Source organism: Propithecus coquereli, unplaced genomic scaffold (genome assembly GCF_000956105.1).
Source record: "Propithecus coquereli isolate 6110/MARCELLA unplaced genomic scaffold, Pcoq_1.0 Scaffold689, whole genome shotgun sequence".
Classification (NCBI taxonomy): domain Eukaryota; kingdom Metazoa; phylum Chordata; class Mammalia; order Primates; family Indriidae; genus Propithecus; species Propithecus coquereli.
The window spans coordinates 223,378-240,573 of record NW_012152940.1 but is presented as its reverse complement, the minus strand read 5'-3'; the positions used below and the strand labels follow the sequence as shown (position 1 = coordinate 240,573).

General features: G+C 36.9%; 1 protein-coding gene across 1 annotated transcript in view; it reads left to right on the top strand.

Annotated features, from left to right (window-relative positions):
• Positions 1-17,196, top strand: part of CNOT6 (CCR4-NOT transcription complex, subunit 6) — an 88,088-nt gene that overhangs the window by 68,175 nt on the left and 2,717 nt on the right. The window contains exons 5-13 of the mRNA XM_012660888.1: positions 2,222-2,269; positions 7,879-7,893; positions 10,423-10,527; positions 10,609-10,677; positions 11,740-11,897; positions 12,697-12,851; positions 13,561-13,715; positions 14,638-14,868; positions 16,489-16,691. Of these exons, the coding sequence (XP_012516342.1) occupies positions 2,222-2,269; positions 7,879-7,893; positions 10,423-10,527; positions 10,609-10,677; positions 11,740-11,897; positions 12,697-12,851; positions 13,561-13,715; positions 14,638-14,868; positions 16,489-16,691 (1,139 nt within the window). The remainder of the gene's footprint in view (positions 1-2,221; positions 2,270-7,878; positions 7,894-10,422; positions 10,528-10,608; positions 10,678-11,739; positions 11,898-12,696; positions 12,852-13,560; positions 13,716-14,637; positions 14,869-16,488; positions 16,692-17,196) is intronic.

The window sequence follows — 17,196 nt, the reverse complement described above, 5'->3', positions numbered from 1 at the left end:
ATACACACAATTATTTGCCACTTTCACAAAGATACAGGACATTTCCATCACCAAAGGATCCCCTTGGTTCCCTGTTATAGCCACACCTACTTTTTCCTTGCCCCAGCTCTCTCCTGACAACCACGATTCGTTCTCTACTTCTGTCATTTCACTATTTCAGGAATATTATTAAATGGAAGCATACCGTATGTAACCTTTTTGAGATTGGTTTGTTCCACTCAGGTTAATTCTTTGGATATTCACCCAGGTTGTTGTGTGTATTGACAGTTTGTTCCTTTATACTGATAAGTAGTATTCCATAGTATGAACGTGTCATCGTTTGTTTGACCATTCTCTGCTGAAGGATATCTGGGTTGCTTCCAGTTTGGAGCTGTTATGAGTAAAGTTGCTATGAGCATTCCATGTGCAGGTTATTGTGTGAATGTAAGTCCTCATTCCTTTAGGATAAATGCCCAAGAGTGCAATTGCTGGGTCATTTGGGGGTTGCGTGTTTAATTTTTTAAGAAATTGCAAAACTGTTTTCCATAGCGACAGTACTGTTTTACATTCCTACCAGCAGTGTGTGGGTGATCCATTTCCCTGCATCCTCACCAGCATTTGATGTTGTCACTATTTTTATTTTAGCCATTCTGATGTGTAGTCATAGCTCATGGTTTTGATTTATATTTCTCCGATGGCTGAAAATACCGAACATCTTTGCATGTGCTATTTGTCATCTGTATTTTTTTCTTCTGTTAAATATTTCTTCATGTCTTTGTCCATGTTCTAATTGGATTGTTTGCTTGTTTATTGGAGTCCTTTATATATTCTAGGTACTCGTCCTTTGTTGGATATGTGGTTTGGCACATATTTTCATACAGTTATAAAATTATGTTTTATTCCTATAAATCCATTTTATTTATCAAAAAAACAGTATTTAAAAAATAAAAATACAAATATATGTTTACAAATGTAAAATCATATTCAACAAACATCAGCTGTATAAATGGTTCTTTGGAAAGTTTTTTTGTGTGTGGGCTGGACTGGCTGATGCTTTATTAAAATAAAGGCCAGTAAAATGTAAAATGAAGATTTTTTTCTGTTGTGTCTCACAGCCTAGCCCTTTTTCTTTGTATTCTGTTTTTAAATTTGAAGAACAGAAAAGTACTGTGTAGCAAAGTGTGTCCATATGCTTGACCACCAGAATTAACAATGAATATTTTGTCACTTTTCTATTAATTCTTGAATGTAAAATAAATAAAACATTACAAAATGTTGAGGATTTTTTTATTCCTCTTTCAGTCCTTCTCATGGCAGAGGCAGCTACTGTTGTATGTCCTTCCAGTTCTGAGTTTTATAATTTTATAGAATATATTTTACAAACCATAATTTGTATTCACTAAGAATTTTCACTAACTTTATTTGAAGATAGGGTCATCAGTCACTAATTTTCATACTGATTTAATGTGCATAAAAGCCTCTGAAATGTAAATGTTTGCAGGGGTAGGGCAGTCTTTATGGCACCTTTATTTTTGATGATCTCTTGCTCTTCCATTTCAAAAAGATCCTTTATTCTTTTACACCTAGACTTTTATGTTTCTTCCTTGGAAGTATGGTTTCAAAGAGACATTTGTTTATCTCAGATATCCTGTTGGACAGTATTACACATCTGTCTGTAATAGCAGTCTTCTTTTCACCGATTTCACCTTTTTTGGATAAATCCTGTTGTTTTTCTGAGCTTTTGCAGCTTACACTTTAATTCTAACGTTGCGCCAGCCACTTCTTAAAGTATTTGTATCATCTTTGCTGTCTCTGAAAATTTCTATCATTGATTTCTCATGGTACCTCTTAATTATTTGGAAGAGAGAAAAATGTGTCACTTCATAGTCATGTCTATTTGCTACAACAGACATTCATACAGAGCCAGTTTTTCTGCCTCATGAATCAGTTCAGACAGTTTTCTTTAAAGTTGATTGTATGAGGCTTGCATGCTTTGCTTCCCCCCACACACACACACATTTTTTCACACTCTTCAAAATTGTGCTATGGTAAAAGACAGGACTGTGACTTTAGATGCTCACTTTTTTTTTACTTAAACTTTTTATTTTGAGATGCTTGTAGATTCACATGCATTTGTGAGAAATAATGCAGAATAGTCCTTGTACCCTTTACCCATTTTCCCTCAATGATACTGTCTTTCAAAACTGTAGTTTCGGCCGGGCGTGGTGGCTCACGCCTGTAGTCCTAGCACTCTGGGAGGCCGAGGCGGGCGGATTGTTTGAGCTCAGGAGTTCGAAACCAGCCTGAGCAAGAGCGAGACCTCGTCTCCACTAAAAATAGAAAGAAATTAATCGGACAACTAAAGATACATAGGAAAAATTAGCCGGGCATGGTGGCGCATGCCTGTAGTCCCAGCTGCTAGGGATGCTGAGGCAGAAGGATTGCTTGAGCCCGGGAGTTTGAGGATGCTGTGAGCTAGGCTGACACCACGGCACTCTAGCCCTCAACACAGTGAGACTCTGTCTCAAAAAAAAAAAAAAAAAAAAACTGTAGTTTCACAGTATCATAAGCAGAACAGTCAAGATACAGAACATTTTGTGAAATAAGCTGGGCACAGAGAGACACATACTGCATGATGCATTTACATGTGGAATCTTAAAATGTCAAACTCATGGAAGTAGAGAGCAGAAATGGTTGTTACCGGAGGCTGGGGTGTGAAAGGGAGATGTGGGTCGAAGGGTGCGAAGTTTCAGTGAGACGAGGGCAATGGGTCTGGGGATCTGTTGCACAGCATGGTGACTATAGTTCATAATGAAGTGTATTTTGAAATGGCTAAAAGAGTGGATTTAAATGTTCTCACCACAAATAAGTATTTGAGGTGATGGGTACATTAATTAGCCTGAGGTGATCATTCCACGGTACATACGTGTATTGTAACATTGTGTCATACCTCATAAATACACACAATTATTTGCCACTTTCACAAAGATACAGGACATTTCCATCACCAAAGGATCCCCTTGGTTCCCTGTTATAGCCACACCTACTTTTTCCTTGCCCCAGCTCTCTCCTGACAACCACGATTCGTTCTCTACTTCTGTCATTTCACTATTTCAGGAATATTATTAAATGGAAGCATACCGTATGTAACCTTTTTGAGATTGGTTTGTTCCACTCAGGTTAATTCTTTGGATATTCACCCAGGTTGTTGTGTGTATTGACAGTTTGTTCCTTTATACTGATAAGTAGTATTCCATAGTATGAACGTGTCATCGTTTGTTTGACCATTCTCTGCTGAAGGATATCTGGGTTGCTTCCAGTTTGGAGCTGTTATGAGTAAAGTTGCTATGAGCATTCCATGTGCAGGTTATTGTGTGAATGTAAGTCCTCATTCCTTTAGGATAAATGCCCAAGAGTGCAATTGCTGGGTCATTTGGGGGTTGCGTGTTTAATTTTTTAAGAAATTGCAAAACTGTTTTCCATAGCGACAGTACTGTTTTACATTCCTACCAGCAGTGTGTGGGTGATCCATTTCCCTGCATCCTCACCAGCATTTGATGTTGTCACTATTTTTATTTTAGCCATTCTGATGTGTAGTCATAGCTCATGGTTTTGATTTATATTTCTCCGATGGCTGAAAATACCGAACATCTTTGCATGTGCTATTTGTCATCTGTATTTTTTTCTTCTGTTAAATATTTCTTCATGTCTTTGTCCATGTTCTAATTGGATTGTTTGCTTGTTTATTGGAGTCCTTTATATATTCTAGGTACTCGTCCTTTGTTGGATATGTGGTTTGGCACATATTTTCTCCCCATATGTAACCTGTCTTTTCATCCTTTTAACAGGGCCTTTTGCATAGTGAAAGTTTTAAATATTTATGGAGTCCATTTATCAGTTTTTCCTTTTATGGATCCTGCTGAATCTGAGAACTCTTTAATAGCTCTAAATCCCAAAGATTTTCTCCTGTTACGTTTTGTTCTAAAAGTTCTATGTTTTCCATTTAAGTCTGTGATCCACTTTGATTTAAAATTGAGTTAAAATATGTGAGGATTAGTTTAAGATTTATTTATTTTTTGCTATGGATGTTCCAATGGCTCTAGCACCGTTTTTGGATAGACTGTCTTACCTCTGTTGAATTATTTTTGCACCTTTGTCAAAAATCAGTTGAGCATATCTGTGTGGATCTATTTCTCGGTTCTCTGTTCTGTTCCATTGATCTATGTGTCTATCCTTCCAACAAACACACAGTTAATTGTAGCTCTGTAAGTAGCTCTGTTCGTCTTACTAGGGTAGACTGATTCCTCAACTTTAGTCTTCTTTTTCAAAATTGTTTTAGCTCTTCTAGTTTCTCTTTGCCTTTCTTTATAAACTTTAATCTTGTCTATTGTTGCAAAAAAAATATTGCTGAGAATATGATGTGAATTATGTTAAACCTGTATATCAGATTGGGAGAATTGACATCTTTACTGTGTGGAGTCGCTCAGTCTACAAACATGCTATATGTCTCTGTTTATTTAGATCCTCATTGACTTTTTTCATCAGTGTTCTGTAGTTTTGGGCATATAAGTCCTGTCCTTGTTTTGTTAGGTTTATACGTAAGTCTTTTTGTTTTTGTTTTGAGTGATTTTAAATGTTATGGCGTTGTGAAATTTGCTGTCCATGCACGTTATTCCAAGTATATAGAAGTAGTCTTCTGTTGCTTAACCACAGGGATAGTTCTGAGAAACGCATTAGATGATTTCATCATTGTGCAAGCATCACAGAGCATACTTTCACAAACCTAGATGGTATAGCCTATTACTCACCTAGGCTATATAGGATAGCCTATTGCTCCTAGGCTACAAACCTGTATAGCATATTACTATACTGAGTACTGTAGGCTGCTGTAAGTATGTGTGTATCTAAACATAGAATGGTACAGTAAAATACAATATTATAGTCTTACAGGATGTGGTCCATCGTTGACCAAAGCATTATGTTATGCATGACTCTACAATGGATTTTTTAATGTTTATCTTATATCCTGCCATTTAGTTGAACTCACTTCCAGGAGTTCTAGAAGGTTTATGGTTTTTTTGTAGACTTCTTGGGCTTTTCTATGTAGAAAATCATGTCATCTTAAGAATTTTTGCCTCTGTATGCATGAGGGTTGTTTGTCTATAGTTTCGGTTTGTTCGTTTTATATTTATACTCTGTTTTTGGTAGCAGAGTAGTATCAGCTCCATGTAATGAGTTTGAAAGTATGCCCTTCTGTCTTCTGGAAGAAATTCTGTAGAATTGATATTAATTCTTTAAGTGTTTGCTAGAATTTTCCAGTGAAAACATTTGGGCCTGGAGATTTCTTTTTTGGTCATTTTAAAATTACAAATTCATTTTCGTAATAGCTGTAGGACTATTCAAATTATCTATTTCTCATAGTGAGTTAGTCGTGATCGTTGTGTTTTTTTGAGGAAGTGGTCCATATGTATATATACACATACACACACACATGTATACACACATATATATATGGTTGTTCATAGTGTTCCCTTATCCTTTTGCTGTCTGTATGGTCTATAGTGATACCCTGTTTCGTTCCTGATACTGGTAATTTTTGTCTTTTCTCTTTGTCAGTCTTGCTACGTGTGTCAGTTTTATTGATATTTTCAAAGAAACAGCTTTTTAAAAAATTTCTTCTATTTTTCAGTTTTCAGTTTCATTAATTTTTGCTCTTTGGTATTTCCTTCCTTCTTGCTTTTGGGTTTATTTTGTTCTTTTTCTCTAGATTCTTGAGATGGTAGTTTAGATTATTGAATTGAGACTTTTCCTGTTTTCTAATGTATCTCTCGGCCCTGCTTTAGTTATGCCCAGCCACAAGTTTTAAAATGGTTATATTTTCATTTTCACTTGCTCAGTACATTTAAAAATTTCCCTTGAGACTTTCTCTTTGAGCTGTGGATTATTTAGAATTTTCCAGTGCTTGGAGATTCTCCTATTGTCTTTTTACCAGTTTAAGTGAAACATAGAAACCTTAACTCTCTTTACATCCTTCTATTCACCCGCATTTATAATGTAATTGTCTAAAACACTTCCTCTGTATACATGTAGAATCATATCAGTGTTACATAATTTTTTTTTAACTGCCAAACATGATTTAGAAAGTGTGAGAGGAGGCCAGGCGTGGTGGCTTATGCCTGTAATCCTAGCACTCTGGGAGGCTGAGGCAGGAGGATCGCTCAAGGTCAGGAATTCAAGACCAGCCTGAGCAAGAGTAAGACCCCCGTCTCTACTAAAAATACAAAGAAATTAGTTGGACAACTAAAAATATATAGAAAAAATTAGCCAGGCATGATGGCGCACGCCTGTAGTCCCAGCTACTCGGGAGGCTGAGGCAGGAGGATCGCTCGAGCCCAGGAGTTAGAGGTTACTGTGAGCTAGGCTGATGCCATGGCACTCTATCCCGGGCCATGTCTTAAAAAAAAAAAAGTGTAAGAGAAGGAAAGCACATATTTGCCCATATTTTTTGTTTACCATCTTTTTTCTTCTTTTCTAATGTTCCAAGGTTCGTTCTTTTATCATTTCCTTTCTATTTAGAGAACTTCCTTTATTGGTTTCCTTAGGGCAGATCTACCAACAGCAGATTCTCTTGGTTTTTCATCATCTGAGAATATCTTTAGTTCTTTTTTATTCCTGAAGGATATTTTCACTGAATGTAGGAATCTGGGTTTGAAAAGTTTTTTCTTTCAGCACTTGAAAAATATTATGTCACTTCCATTTGGCCTCTGTGGTTTGTGATGAGAAATCAGCTATCATTCAAATATTTTTTTCCCCTACAGAAAAGGTGTCATTTTTCTCTAGCTGCTTTTAAGATTTGTTTCTTTGTCTTTTGTTTTCAGAAGTTTAATTATGATATGTGTCTTGCTTGCTGTGGGCTCCTTTGGTTTTTTCCTGTTTGGGGGTTCACTCAGTGTCTTGAATCTGTAGGTTTATATTTCTTGCCAAGGTTTGAGAGTTTTGGGTGGTTATTTATTTTTTTTTTTTAATGCTTTTTCAGTACTGTCTTCTTTCTCCTTTGCTTCCAAGCCCCTGATGACATAAACATTAAATCTTTTGTTACAATCCCACGAGTCCTGGAGGCTCCCTTCTTTTTTTGGGGAGAGGGAGGGGTCTGTTTTCTTTCTGTTGTTCAGATGGGGTCATTATTTCTATTGTTCTGTCTTCTGGTTCACTGATGCCTGTTTCCCCTCTACTCTGCTGTTGAGCCCATCTGCTGAGCTTTTTATTTTTTGGTTTTAATATTTTCATTTGGTTTCTAATATATTTTCTTTATTTGCCAGAACTTTGTTTTTCTTTGCTAAGTCTTCCTGGTTTTTCATTTATTTCAAGCATGTTTGTAACTTCTCATTGAAGCATTTTTATCATGACTGCTTTATCTTGGTCATCTAGTTCTGATGTTTCTGTCATCTCAGTATTAGAATCTATTGTTCATCTCTTTTCATATGAAATCTTCCTGGTTCTTAGTGTGATGAGCAATTTTCACTTGAAACTGGACTTATTCGTATTATGTTGTGAGACTGTATTTTATTTAAACTTTATTGTAGCTGGCTTTCTCTAACACTGCTCTGGCAAGAGGAGCAGTGGCACTGTCTCCTTCCTGCCAGCAGAGGTAGAAGTTCAGGCTCCACTTAGCCTCTGTTGACACCTGTCAGTACCGCTGGGCAGGGGTGGCAACTTTGGCTCCCCACAGTCTCCACGGACACTGCACTGACGTGGCCTCGTTACCTGGGAGATGTGAAAGTCTTGACTGTTTGGCCACCTCTGACGGCAGAGGAGGTGAAGGAAGCCTCAGTGCTCACTGAGGAGGAGAAGCTTGTGGTTGCCTGGAGGGGATTGAAGTTGGCACTGGAGCACTCCTAGCTCTTTCTTACTGGGGTGGAAGTCTAGACTGCCCACTTGGTCTTTGCTGTCATGGGCCACATTTTTTCTTTGGTGTTTAGCTGGAGTAGAGTGGTTCTTATCTAAAGCTTTTATCTTTTTAGGCAGCCCTTTCCTGGTCCTTTGGCTTTTATCTTTTTTTTTGAGACAGAGTCTCACTCTGTTGCCTGGGCTAGAGTGCCGTGGCGTCAGCCTTGCTCACAGCAACCTCACACTCCTGGGCTCAATTGATCCTACTGCCTCAGCCTCCCGAGTAGCTGGGACTACAGGCATGCGCCACCATGCCCGGCTAATTTTTTCTATATATATTTTTAGTTGTCCAGCTAATTTCTTTCTATTTTTTTAGTAGAGACGGGGTCTTGCTCTTGCTCAGGCTGGTCCTGAACTCCTGAGCTCAAACGATCCTCCCTCCTCAGCCTCCCAGAGTGCTAGGATTACAGGTGTGAGCCACCGTGCCCAGACTATCCTTTGGCTTTTGTTGGGCGTTTTTTGGTCTGCACCAATTGGTGTTTTTGTGTTGCTGGTTTTAGCTCCATGCCTGGCATAAATGAGGCAAGAAGTAAACTCAGGAAACTCACCACTTTGTCTTTCCTCAGGTTCTGAGCTCTCTAGCCATTCTGCCTTCTCTCTTCTTTCAGATTCTTATATTTGCTTTACACATAACGTACAGGAATTTTAATTGTACTTAGTGGGAGGAATAGAGAAAAGTATGTTTATTCCATCTGCCCTGAAGCAACTTCTGTCATTTACTTTTGTTTCTTTCTTCTGAGGACTCAATGCCATGTTTTAATTCCAGAATTTTATTGTTAACTTTACCCTATGTATAATATTTTCTTTTTCTAGGTAGGGAAGAACAGATTAATTTTAAATTTAAAGGAATTCCCGAAAGCAAGCAGACATGGGAGAAATACACCATTGGGCTTCAGATGCATTTATTAGAAAGTAATAAATGTCTTTGGGGATGGTTTTTAGTTTAATAAGAAAGATCTTAAAAGGGAGGATCATATTGTTACAAGTACTCAGCAGTCACCTCTAAATATCTCTTGCACTAGAAAGTGACAAAAAGCATCATTTAGGTCTGGTTATAATAGCTGCTTGCCTGGTGTTGAGAAGTTTTCGGTTGGCTTCATTTTCTCAAGATATGCTTAAGAAACGGTCCTGATAACTTTCAGGTTATGACTGTACCTATCTCATAGAATTTTGACTAAATGAAAATTTGAAAAGCCTGTGGTAGCTGTAAAGAACTGTACACATGTGAGGCAGTGATGCCCTTGTAACTTATCTTCCTACAAAGAAATACTTTGCACTTAGAGCAGCACATTTTTACTCTTATAATTCTTGAAATCCTAGAATCTTAAAACTGAAAGAGATCTTAAAGGTAAACCTACCTCACTGCTTTTCCCATGCGTGTAACCCAACTTATTTGAAGGATACTGCACTACCGCGTAGCACAGGACATTTCATCTTAAATAGTTTTGCTATTTGCCCACCTCTTCTCCTCTGAGTTGGATTTTCCTGTTAGATTTTATCCCTTGGTCCTCATTCTGCCTCTGAGCCTACTACTCTACATGAGAGAATAGGGGGAAAAACACCTTTTTCTTTAGGTTGTAATCATTCTTATAGACCACATCCTTTCATTTTCTTCATTTGGTATGCTTACGATCTTTCACCATTTTATCTGCCTTCTTCAATATGTAGAATTTATCTAGTCTTCGTTAAAGTGAAACTGTGGCATCCAGAATAATACACACCACTTGTGTAGCATGGATAGAAACTTTGCTCTTTGAAGCACACTGCACTGTACTGTTATTTCTCATATGTACATAAGAAATCCTGAGAGGTTTTGAGGCTTTTGTAGATAATGTAACTCTTTGCTTTTGTTGTTGGCATAAAACATTTATTGAATTTACAGATGACTCATAGCCCCAGGATTTTTCTTAACTCACTAAGGAAATGAGTTAACTCTTAAACTAAGTCTACCCCATCTTGTTACTTTATTTAGTATAATTTTTAAAAATCTGAAGTGCAAGACTACATTTGCCATTAGGATGTTTTCTTATTAGCTTTGTGGCATTCTAGACCTTCGATTCTCTGATTCATTAATACTGGCTTTCATCTTTCCCTTCTCTAATTCCTCTTCCCACCACTGCAATCACTGCAGTTTTGCTCACTTTTGATCATTATAACCGTCTTGTTATCAAAAGTTTTGGTGAGGCAAGGTCACATACTGAGCACTGCTAGAGTATTTCTAAGTTGATGACATTCCATTAATAATCATTTTTGAGTACCTCAAACTTCCCATATAGAAAGATTTTGGTGTATTTTTTGAGAACATGGTATGAATCATTTTTACCCTTCAAAAACTTAAAAAAAAAAAACAACAGTATTTTCTATAGTTTGGTATTTTACTGGTAACTATTACATTGTTGTATAATATGTGATCTGATCATTTCGGTACGTTTTTAAATTTTGAAATATTTATTACTTGTCTTGGTTTCATTTTACCTATTTTAAAAATATTTCCAGGAAATCCACTTACCCAGGATATATTGAACCTCTATCAGGAACCAGATGGAACAAGAAGGCTACTGAACTATTTGCTTGATAATTTGTCAGGTACTGCAAAAAGAAGTAAGTGGTCATTTGCTTAAACCTTTTTATTAGGAAGATATGTAAGAATATTATTTAATTCTGTGTTTTCTGTTCAACTAGTTTCAACAGAACAACCACCTCCAAGATCTTGGATTATGTTACAAGAACCAGACAGAACAAGGCCAACTGGTTGGTAGCCTTATTTTTTTTCACTCTTGTTTTCACTTGGTCTCTGTAAGCCTAACAGTATTGTTGGCATGCTTTAGATTATGGGCAACATTAAGATAGAATGTTTAGAGTTGATTTGCTTTGGGGGGTAATAATAAAGACTTAATCACTTCGATGTATATTATGCTATAGAAAGCATGCTATAAAGCAGTGCTTCTCAAATGGGTTAATTTTATCCCCCAAAGGACATTTGGCAATGTCTAGAGACAATTTTAATGGCCAAAACTGGGGAAGGTGCTGCTGGCATGTAGTGGATAGAGGCCAGGGAGGCCGTTGAGCATCCTGCAGTGCACAGCGCAGTCCCTGACGGCAAAGACGTGACCCACCCAAAATGTCGATAGTGCCAGTGTTGGGAAAGCCTGCTGTAAAGTATTGATCAAATTCATTTATAGTAAATAATCAAAGTCTTTCCATATTGGAAGTTTACAAATCCTAGCATATTTCAAATGTATTTGACATTACAAAGTTGTAAGACAGTTAAAACCCTAACTTGAGAGAAAAATTGAACTAATGGCCTCTAATCACTTTTTAACCTAAATTTTATGAAAATAGTTTGGGAGCTTCCATGGTATGTGTATCAGAACTTAGTCTGTGAAACGCCTTACATGAACTATTAAGAGTTGCTCTATAGAAGAAAACTAGATGTGCCTGTTAAGGAAACTTCCTGTCAAGTTTCCACATCCTACATTAACGATTGATGGTATGGAGGGACGGAGTGTAGAAACGAGAAACTTAGGTCTTCGAGGCTGAAGGGCTCAAGATCTTAGTCTTTTAGCTTCCAGACCTTCCGTACATCCCTCTGCAGGAGGTCATGCACTGTGTTCTAACTTGTTCACGTATCTGTCCTCCTTTCGTTGTCCATGTTTATTTGTGTCCCCCCTGTCTGGCATATAGTAGCTTTTCAGTGAATATAGATTGAATGAATAAAGTCAAACTTAACATTTAAGTGAAAACTATTACTCAAATTAATTATACTTTTTTTCCTGCCACGTGTGTGAATAAGTAAAGTTATTTTTCCTACAGCCTTGTTTTCTGTCATGTGCTATAATGTTCTTTGTGATAAATATGCGACCCGGCAGTTATATGGCTACTGTCCATCATGGGCACTAAATTGGGACTACAGAAAAAAGGCCATTATTCAAGAAATCTTGAGCTGCAATGCTGATATCATAAGTCTTCAGGTAAGTCATACAGAGGAGTATTTAGATTGCATAAATTCCCTGGCACTGATAAAGCAAGGAGCAAACTAGGAATACATTACACTGACACATTTGAAGTTTTGGTTTCTGTAGTTCTTAAAATACTGCCTTTTTCTGTTTTTAGTGACTCTGTGGAGCACGACCTGCTTTGCAGCACTGTGCTGCCAAATAAACAAACGGGGCGGGCCAGGCTTTGAATATTTGCTGTGACAGCTAAATATTCGCCTTCCTCCCCCTCCGTTGTCCCCACACACTGTTTTTTAATTGGGTGGCAGAGCTACTGAAATTCTGGCGTTGTCAGGTGTAATTTTGCTTTACCACCAGGGCTGCTAGAATAATCAGGGCATAGTGGAAAAGGGCTGGACCTGGTGCACTGTAACTTTGCGTTGTCAGTGTGACTCTCATGATAATGTAAATGATCTTGGTGAAGTCCCTTTCTCCCTGTGGGCCTGAAATTACGATTGCGAAGTTCCTCCTACCGCTGTGGTTCTTGTTCCCCACCAATTCTAGGACATAAGGCAGTGTACAAGCATAGGGGTATGTGTCTTTCCATTCATTATTCCTAGACAACAAAGAGTTGACCTTGGCATCTAGTACCTGTACAGTGACAGGTAGGTGTTATGGTTGGTTTCAGATGAGTAACATTGAAAAGATGTTACATTCTTCAGTCTGCAGATCAGTTCTTGGAAATTATTTTAAGCTCTCAAACTGTATATACAGAGTTAATACATGGGACTGATTTTTGTCTCATGAAATAACTTTGCCATTTATAATTTTTCAGGAGGTTGAAACGGAACAGTATTACAGTTTTTTTCTGGTAGAACTGAAAGAACGTGGCTATAATGGATTCTTTAGTCCTAAGTCCAGAGCCAGGACAATGTCAGAACAAGAAAGAAAACATGTTGATGGCTGTGCAATATTCTTCAAGACAGAAAAGTAAGTCATTTTTTTAATTTTCTTTTTCCTTTTTTAAAATTTAGTAATTTTCTATTTTTTATTTATTTTATCTTGTTTTATTTGCCCTCACCTTCTGAGGCATCATCTTATTTTTAACAAAGAAAATTTTCTCAGAATTTGCAGGATGGGGGCTAAGGGTGTGGAAATTAATTGGTAAATAAAAGAAAGAGGCACTGTATTTTTTCCAAGAAAACAGTGCTGTTGACTTGGGGGAGTTTTTTGTTTGTTTTTAATCATCAGAAATAACTTGTTTTGGAGACAGACTGAAAGTGCTGCTGTTTCTTCAGGTGTTTACTAGGGATTAACTCCAATTGTTAATTGAAATACCTTGTAGTAATTAACATTCCCTCTAGGATGATAGAGGGATTCTTTAAAGTCATACTTGGGAACCAAAGAGTTGTTTAAAAATTACAAGATGGAATATTCCAACATGAAACCTAAACAGAAGATGACTACATTTTCCTAAGTTGCAAATGTCTTTTGAGATGTTATTTGTGTCAGTAACAAACTGAGAGCAACTTGATATGGATGTGGGAAGCTTGGTGCTAAATGTGGAAGATTTTCCGTAATGTGACTTAAGTACCATCGTATCTGTTAAGGAAGTTTGGGAATACTACATTTCCCACACAGCTAACATGTTGGTATTCCCAATTCTATGTTTGTGTGTGTGTTTTTGTTTTCGTTTTAGATTTACTTTGGTTCAGAAACACACTGTTGAATTTAATCAGCTAGCAATGGCAAATTCAGAAGGGTCTGAAGCTATGCTGAACAGAGTCATGACAAAAGATAACATTGGAGTTGCAGTACTGCTAGAACTTCGAAAGGAATTGATTGAAATGTCATGTGAGTGATCCTTTTCACTTTCTGTAAAATTGACCTCCAAAATTTTTAATAGTTCCTACTAGAGATCTTCAAAAAGAATAGAAAGCAGAAATTTCATTGTGTATTAATGGTCTTGTCTAACACCTGAAGAAACTCAGTGAGAATTTGTCTTTTGTAAAATATCGTGTCTTTTTTCTCTACCACAAAGCTTAAGATGAGAAAGCATTGCCCAGAAATGTATTACAAACCTTGAAAGGCATAAAGCAAAAAAATTTTTTTTTTACTCTTAAGAATTTTTCACATAAAAGAAATGTTGAAGTAAATCATCATTAAAATAACTGCTCAGGGGTAAGAACTCCATATACTCCCATAATTTCTTGGCATCAAGGTTATTATGTAAGCTAACTTCTCTTCCTGATCTACTTAAAATAATTATTTTAAAGTTAAGTTTTGGATAAATGGACAATTTATTTCAAATTGAAAGTATATTTAGAAGTGACCATTATGCTAAGAACTGAAACTTCTTTCACTTGAACAGTTGGAACTGGGAATATTTAACGTGGATAGAAAAGATGAAAGAGAACTTAATGACTGTCTTAAATACATCTGAGAAAGAGGGTTTAGATTTAATTTTGTGAAGCTCGATTTAGGACATCCAAACTAAGACCAAAAGTTTCAAGGAGACAACTTTAAATAAATATCAAGCTGTCCCAAATAGATAGGACTGAATGCCGTGTGCTGAAAGCATCAGCCAGAGGCTTAGGTGTCTGTTTCCTAGATTCGCTGTAGGGCATATTCAGTTCTCAGGTGGGGAATTGTCAGATGAATTTTAGGTATCTTTCCTATTCTGAGACTCTGAGATATTATTTGCTTTCAGATTCTGTAAAAACATATGGGCTGATGGGTGGGTTTTGTCTGCTTGTTTTCTTTTTATCTAATGTAGCTGGAAAGCCACATCTTGGAACAGAAAAACAACTTATTCTTGTGGCTAATGCTCACATGCATTGGGACCCTGAGTACTCTGATGTGAAGTTGGTACAAACTATGATGTTCCTCTCAGAAGTGAAGAACATTATTGATAAAGCTTCTCGAAACCTCAAATCCAGTGTATTGGGAGAATTTGGAACTATTCCACTTGTGTTATGTGCAGATCTTAATTCTTTGCCGGACTCTGGTAAGAACAGAATGTTAATTTATATAGAATGCTTTTGACTTAAAACATTTTTGTAATGTATTGTGTTTGATCATTCCAAGTTTAGTCAAAATGAAAATTGAGTTTGTAGTGGCAGCCATGAGCAGGTTTAAAAATTTTTTTGTGTAGGGTGGGGGAAACTGTTTTAAAATGAAATAGTATTATGGAACCCTAAGGAGGAAGGGTAGTATAATCATCTTCAGTAAACACACAGGTGGTTATATTTTATTATCTCCAAGTCATACATAATCCAGACTCTGAAAAGGTTTATTAAGACAGTTGCTTTGGGATTCCAGCATATGATAATATAATTATAGTTTAAATTTAAACTATATATTATAGGATCTCAATTTTTTTGTGTGTCACTTGATCAGGAAAAGACAACTCCAGGTGGAAATTGAGCTCCTTAACACAAATCAGTCAAGTGATTTTAAGAAAGAGCAAGGATCCTGATTTTTATCACAACGTAGAATACAAAAAGCTTGATCTTGAATACTTTTCCACAGATAGTAGTCATAATAAACCATAGCCTTTGTACTATCAAACTAAATATTTCTTCCTTCTTCATACTCACACACAAGAATACTTTTCCTTGGACTTGGATGAATGAACACGTTTGGAATAGGTAAATTTGGTAGCACATTATTGCCATCACAATCGATAAGAGCCATTAAGAAGAAAGAAACTGTTAAATTTGTTTTCAGGGAAAATAAAGGTATCTAAGAACTGTAATTCTTCAGTCCATTTTATCAAGCTGTCTGGAGATTACTGCAACTCAAGTAGTTGAGGATTATTTTCTGGCAAATTCTCTGCATGCATTCTACCCTCTGTGTAGCTACAAAGCATCTGCGGGGGCAAGGAGAGAATCTAGTCAGATAAGACACATCTGACAGCCCTTTCAGAGTTGAAAAATACAGTATTTTAATAGCAAACACATGGGGAAATGTTCAACCTTGCTAACTAATTAAATGAAAATTAAAATGTATTTGCAGAGCCCATCTTATGCTTAAGAAATTGGGAAAACATGGTGGGAGGGGGCCAAAAAAAGAAAAAGAAAAAGAAAAAAATTGAGAAAACAGTGTCCAGGGATGGTGAAGTTGCTCTGGAACTAACTGGTGGCATGTTCTTCCATAGTTGGCAGTATTCTAAAATGGCACATTCCATCCTAATCTTGGGATTTTATACCAACTAAATAATTTAGCATAAGCAGAAACCCGCATACTAAGATATTTATTATGGTGTTATCTTTAATTCTTTTTAAAAAGTGGAAACCTGAATTTTTAAAAATAAGTAGTTTAGCAAATATTGTACACCAGCCCAGTCGTATTATGTGACCATTAAAGAAAGATAATTGGGAAGACATATGTTCACATGGTACAGTATTAAATGAAAAAAGCAAAGTGTAAAGTATTCAGCATACAGTGATTACGCATAAAAATAGATGTGGACAAGTTCTGACAAGTGTACAAAAACGAAACATTTCAGAAAGTAGGAATATATGTGGTTTAAAACTATTTACTATTGCATGACCTTTTAAAATTACCTTTTGTACAGCATATCTCATATATGACAGTGAAAAAAGTACCTTTCTCTTCATTATAGGTGTTGTAGAATATTTGAGCACTGGTGGAGTAGAAACAAATCATAAAGACTTCAAGGAACTGAGATATAATGAAAGTCTCACAAATTTCAGCTACAGTGGGAAGAATGGAACAACCAACGGAAGGATCACTCACGGTTTCAGGTTAAAGAGTGCCTATGAGAGTGGCCTGATGCCTTACACCAATTACACATTCGACTTCAAGGTGCGTCTTGAGTTAATGACAGGCTTTCAAAACCTTCATTTTACTGGCAAGTCTTGTGACTTCAGTATGTCTTTCAAATGTGGGTATTTGTTCAGACTGGAATTAAGCAATCATGACATTTTTGACAGCAGTATTTATTTTATTTTATTTTTTTTCCTGAGAGAGGGTCTCACTCTGTCACCCAGGCTGGAATGCAGTGGCATAGTCATAGTTCACTGCGGCCTTAGGCTCCTGGGCTCAAGCGATCCTCTTGCCTCAGCCTCCTGAGTAGCTGCGACTACAGGCACATGCCACTATACCTGGCTAAATTTTTTTTTTTTTAATTTTTTTTAGAGATGGGGGTCTCACTTTTATATTTTAATTTAACTGAAACTGTACTCTCTTGAGTGCCAAAATGTGGTTTATGGCCGGGCGCAGTGGCTCACGCCTGTAATCCTAGCTCTCTGGGAGGCCAAGGCGGGCGGATTGTTTGAGCTCAGGAGTTCGAAACCAGCCTGAGCAAGAG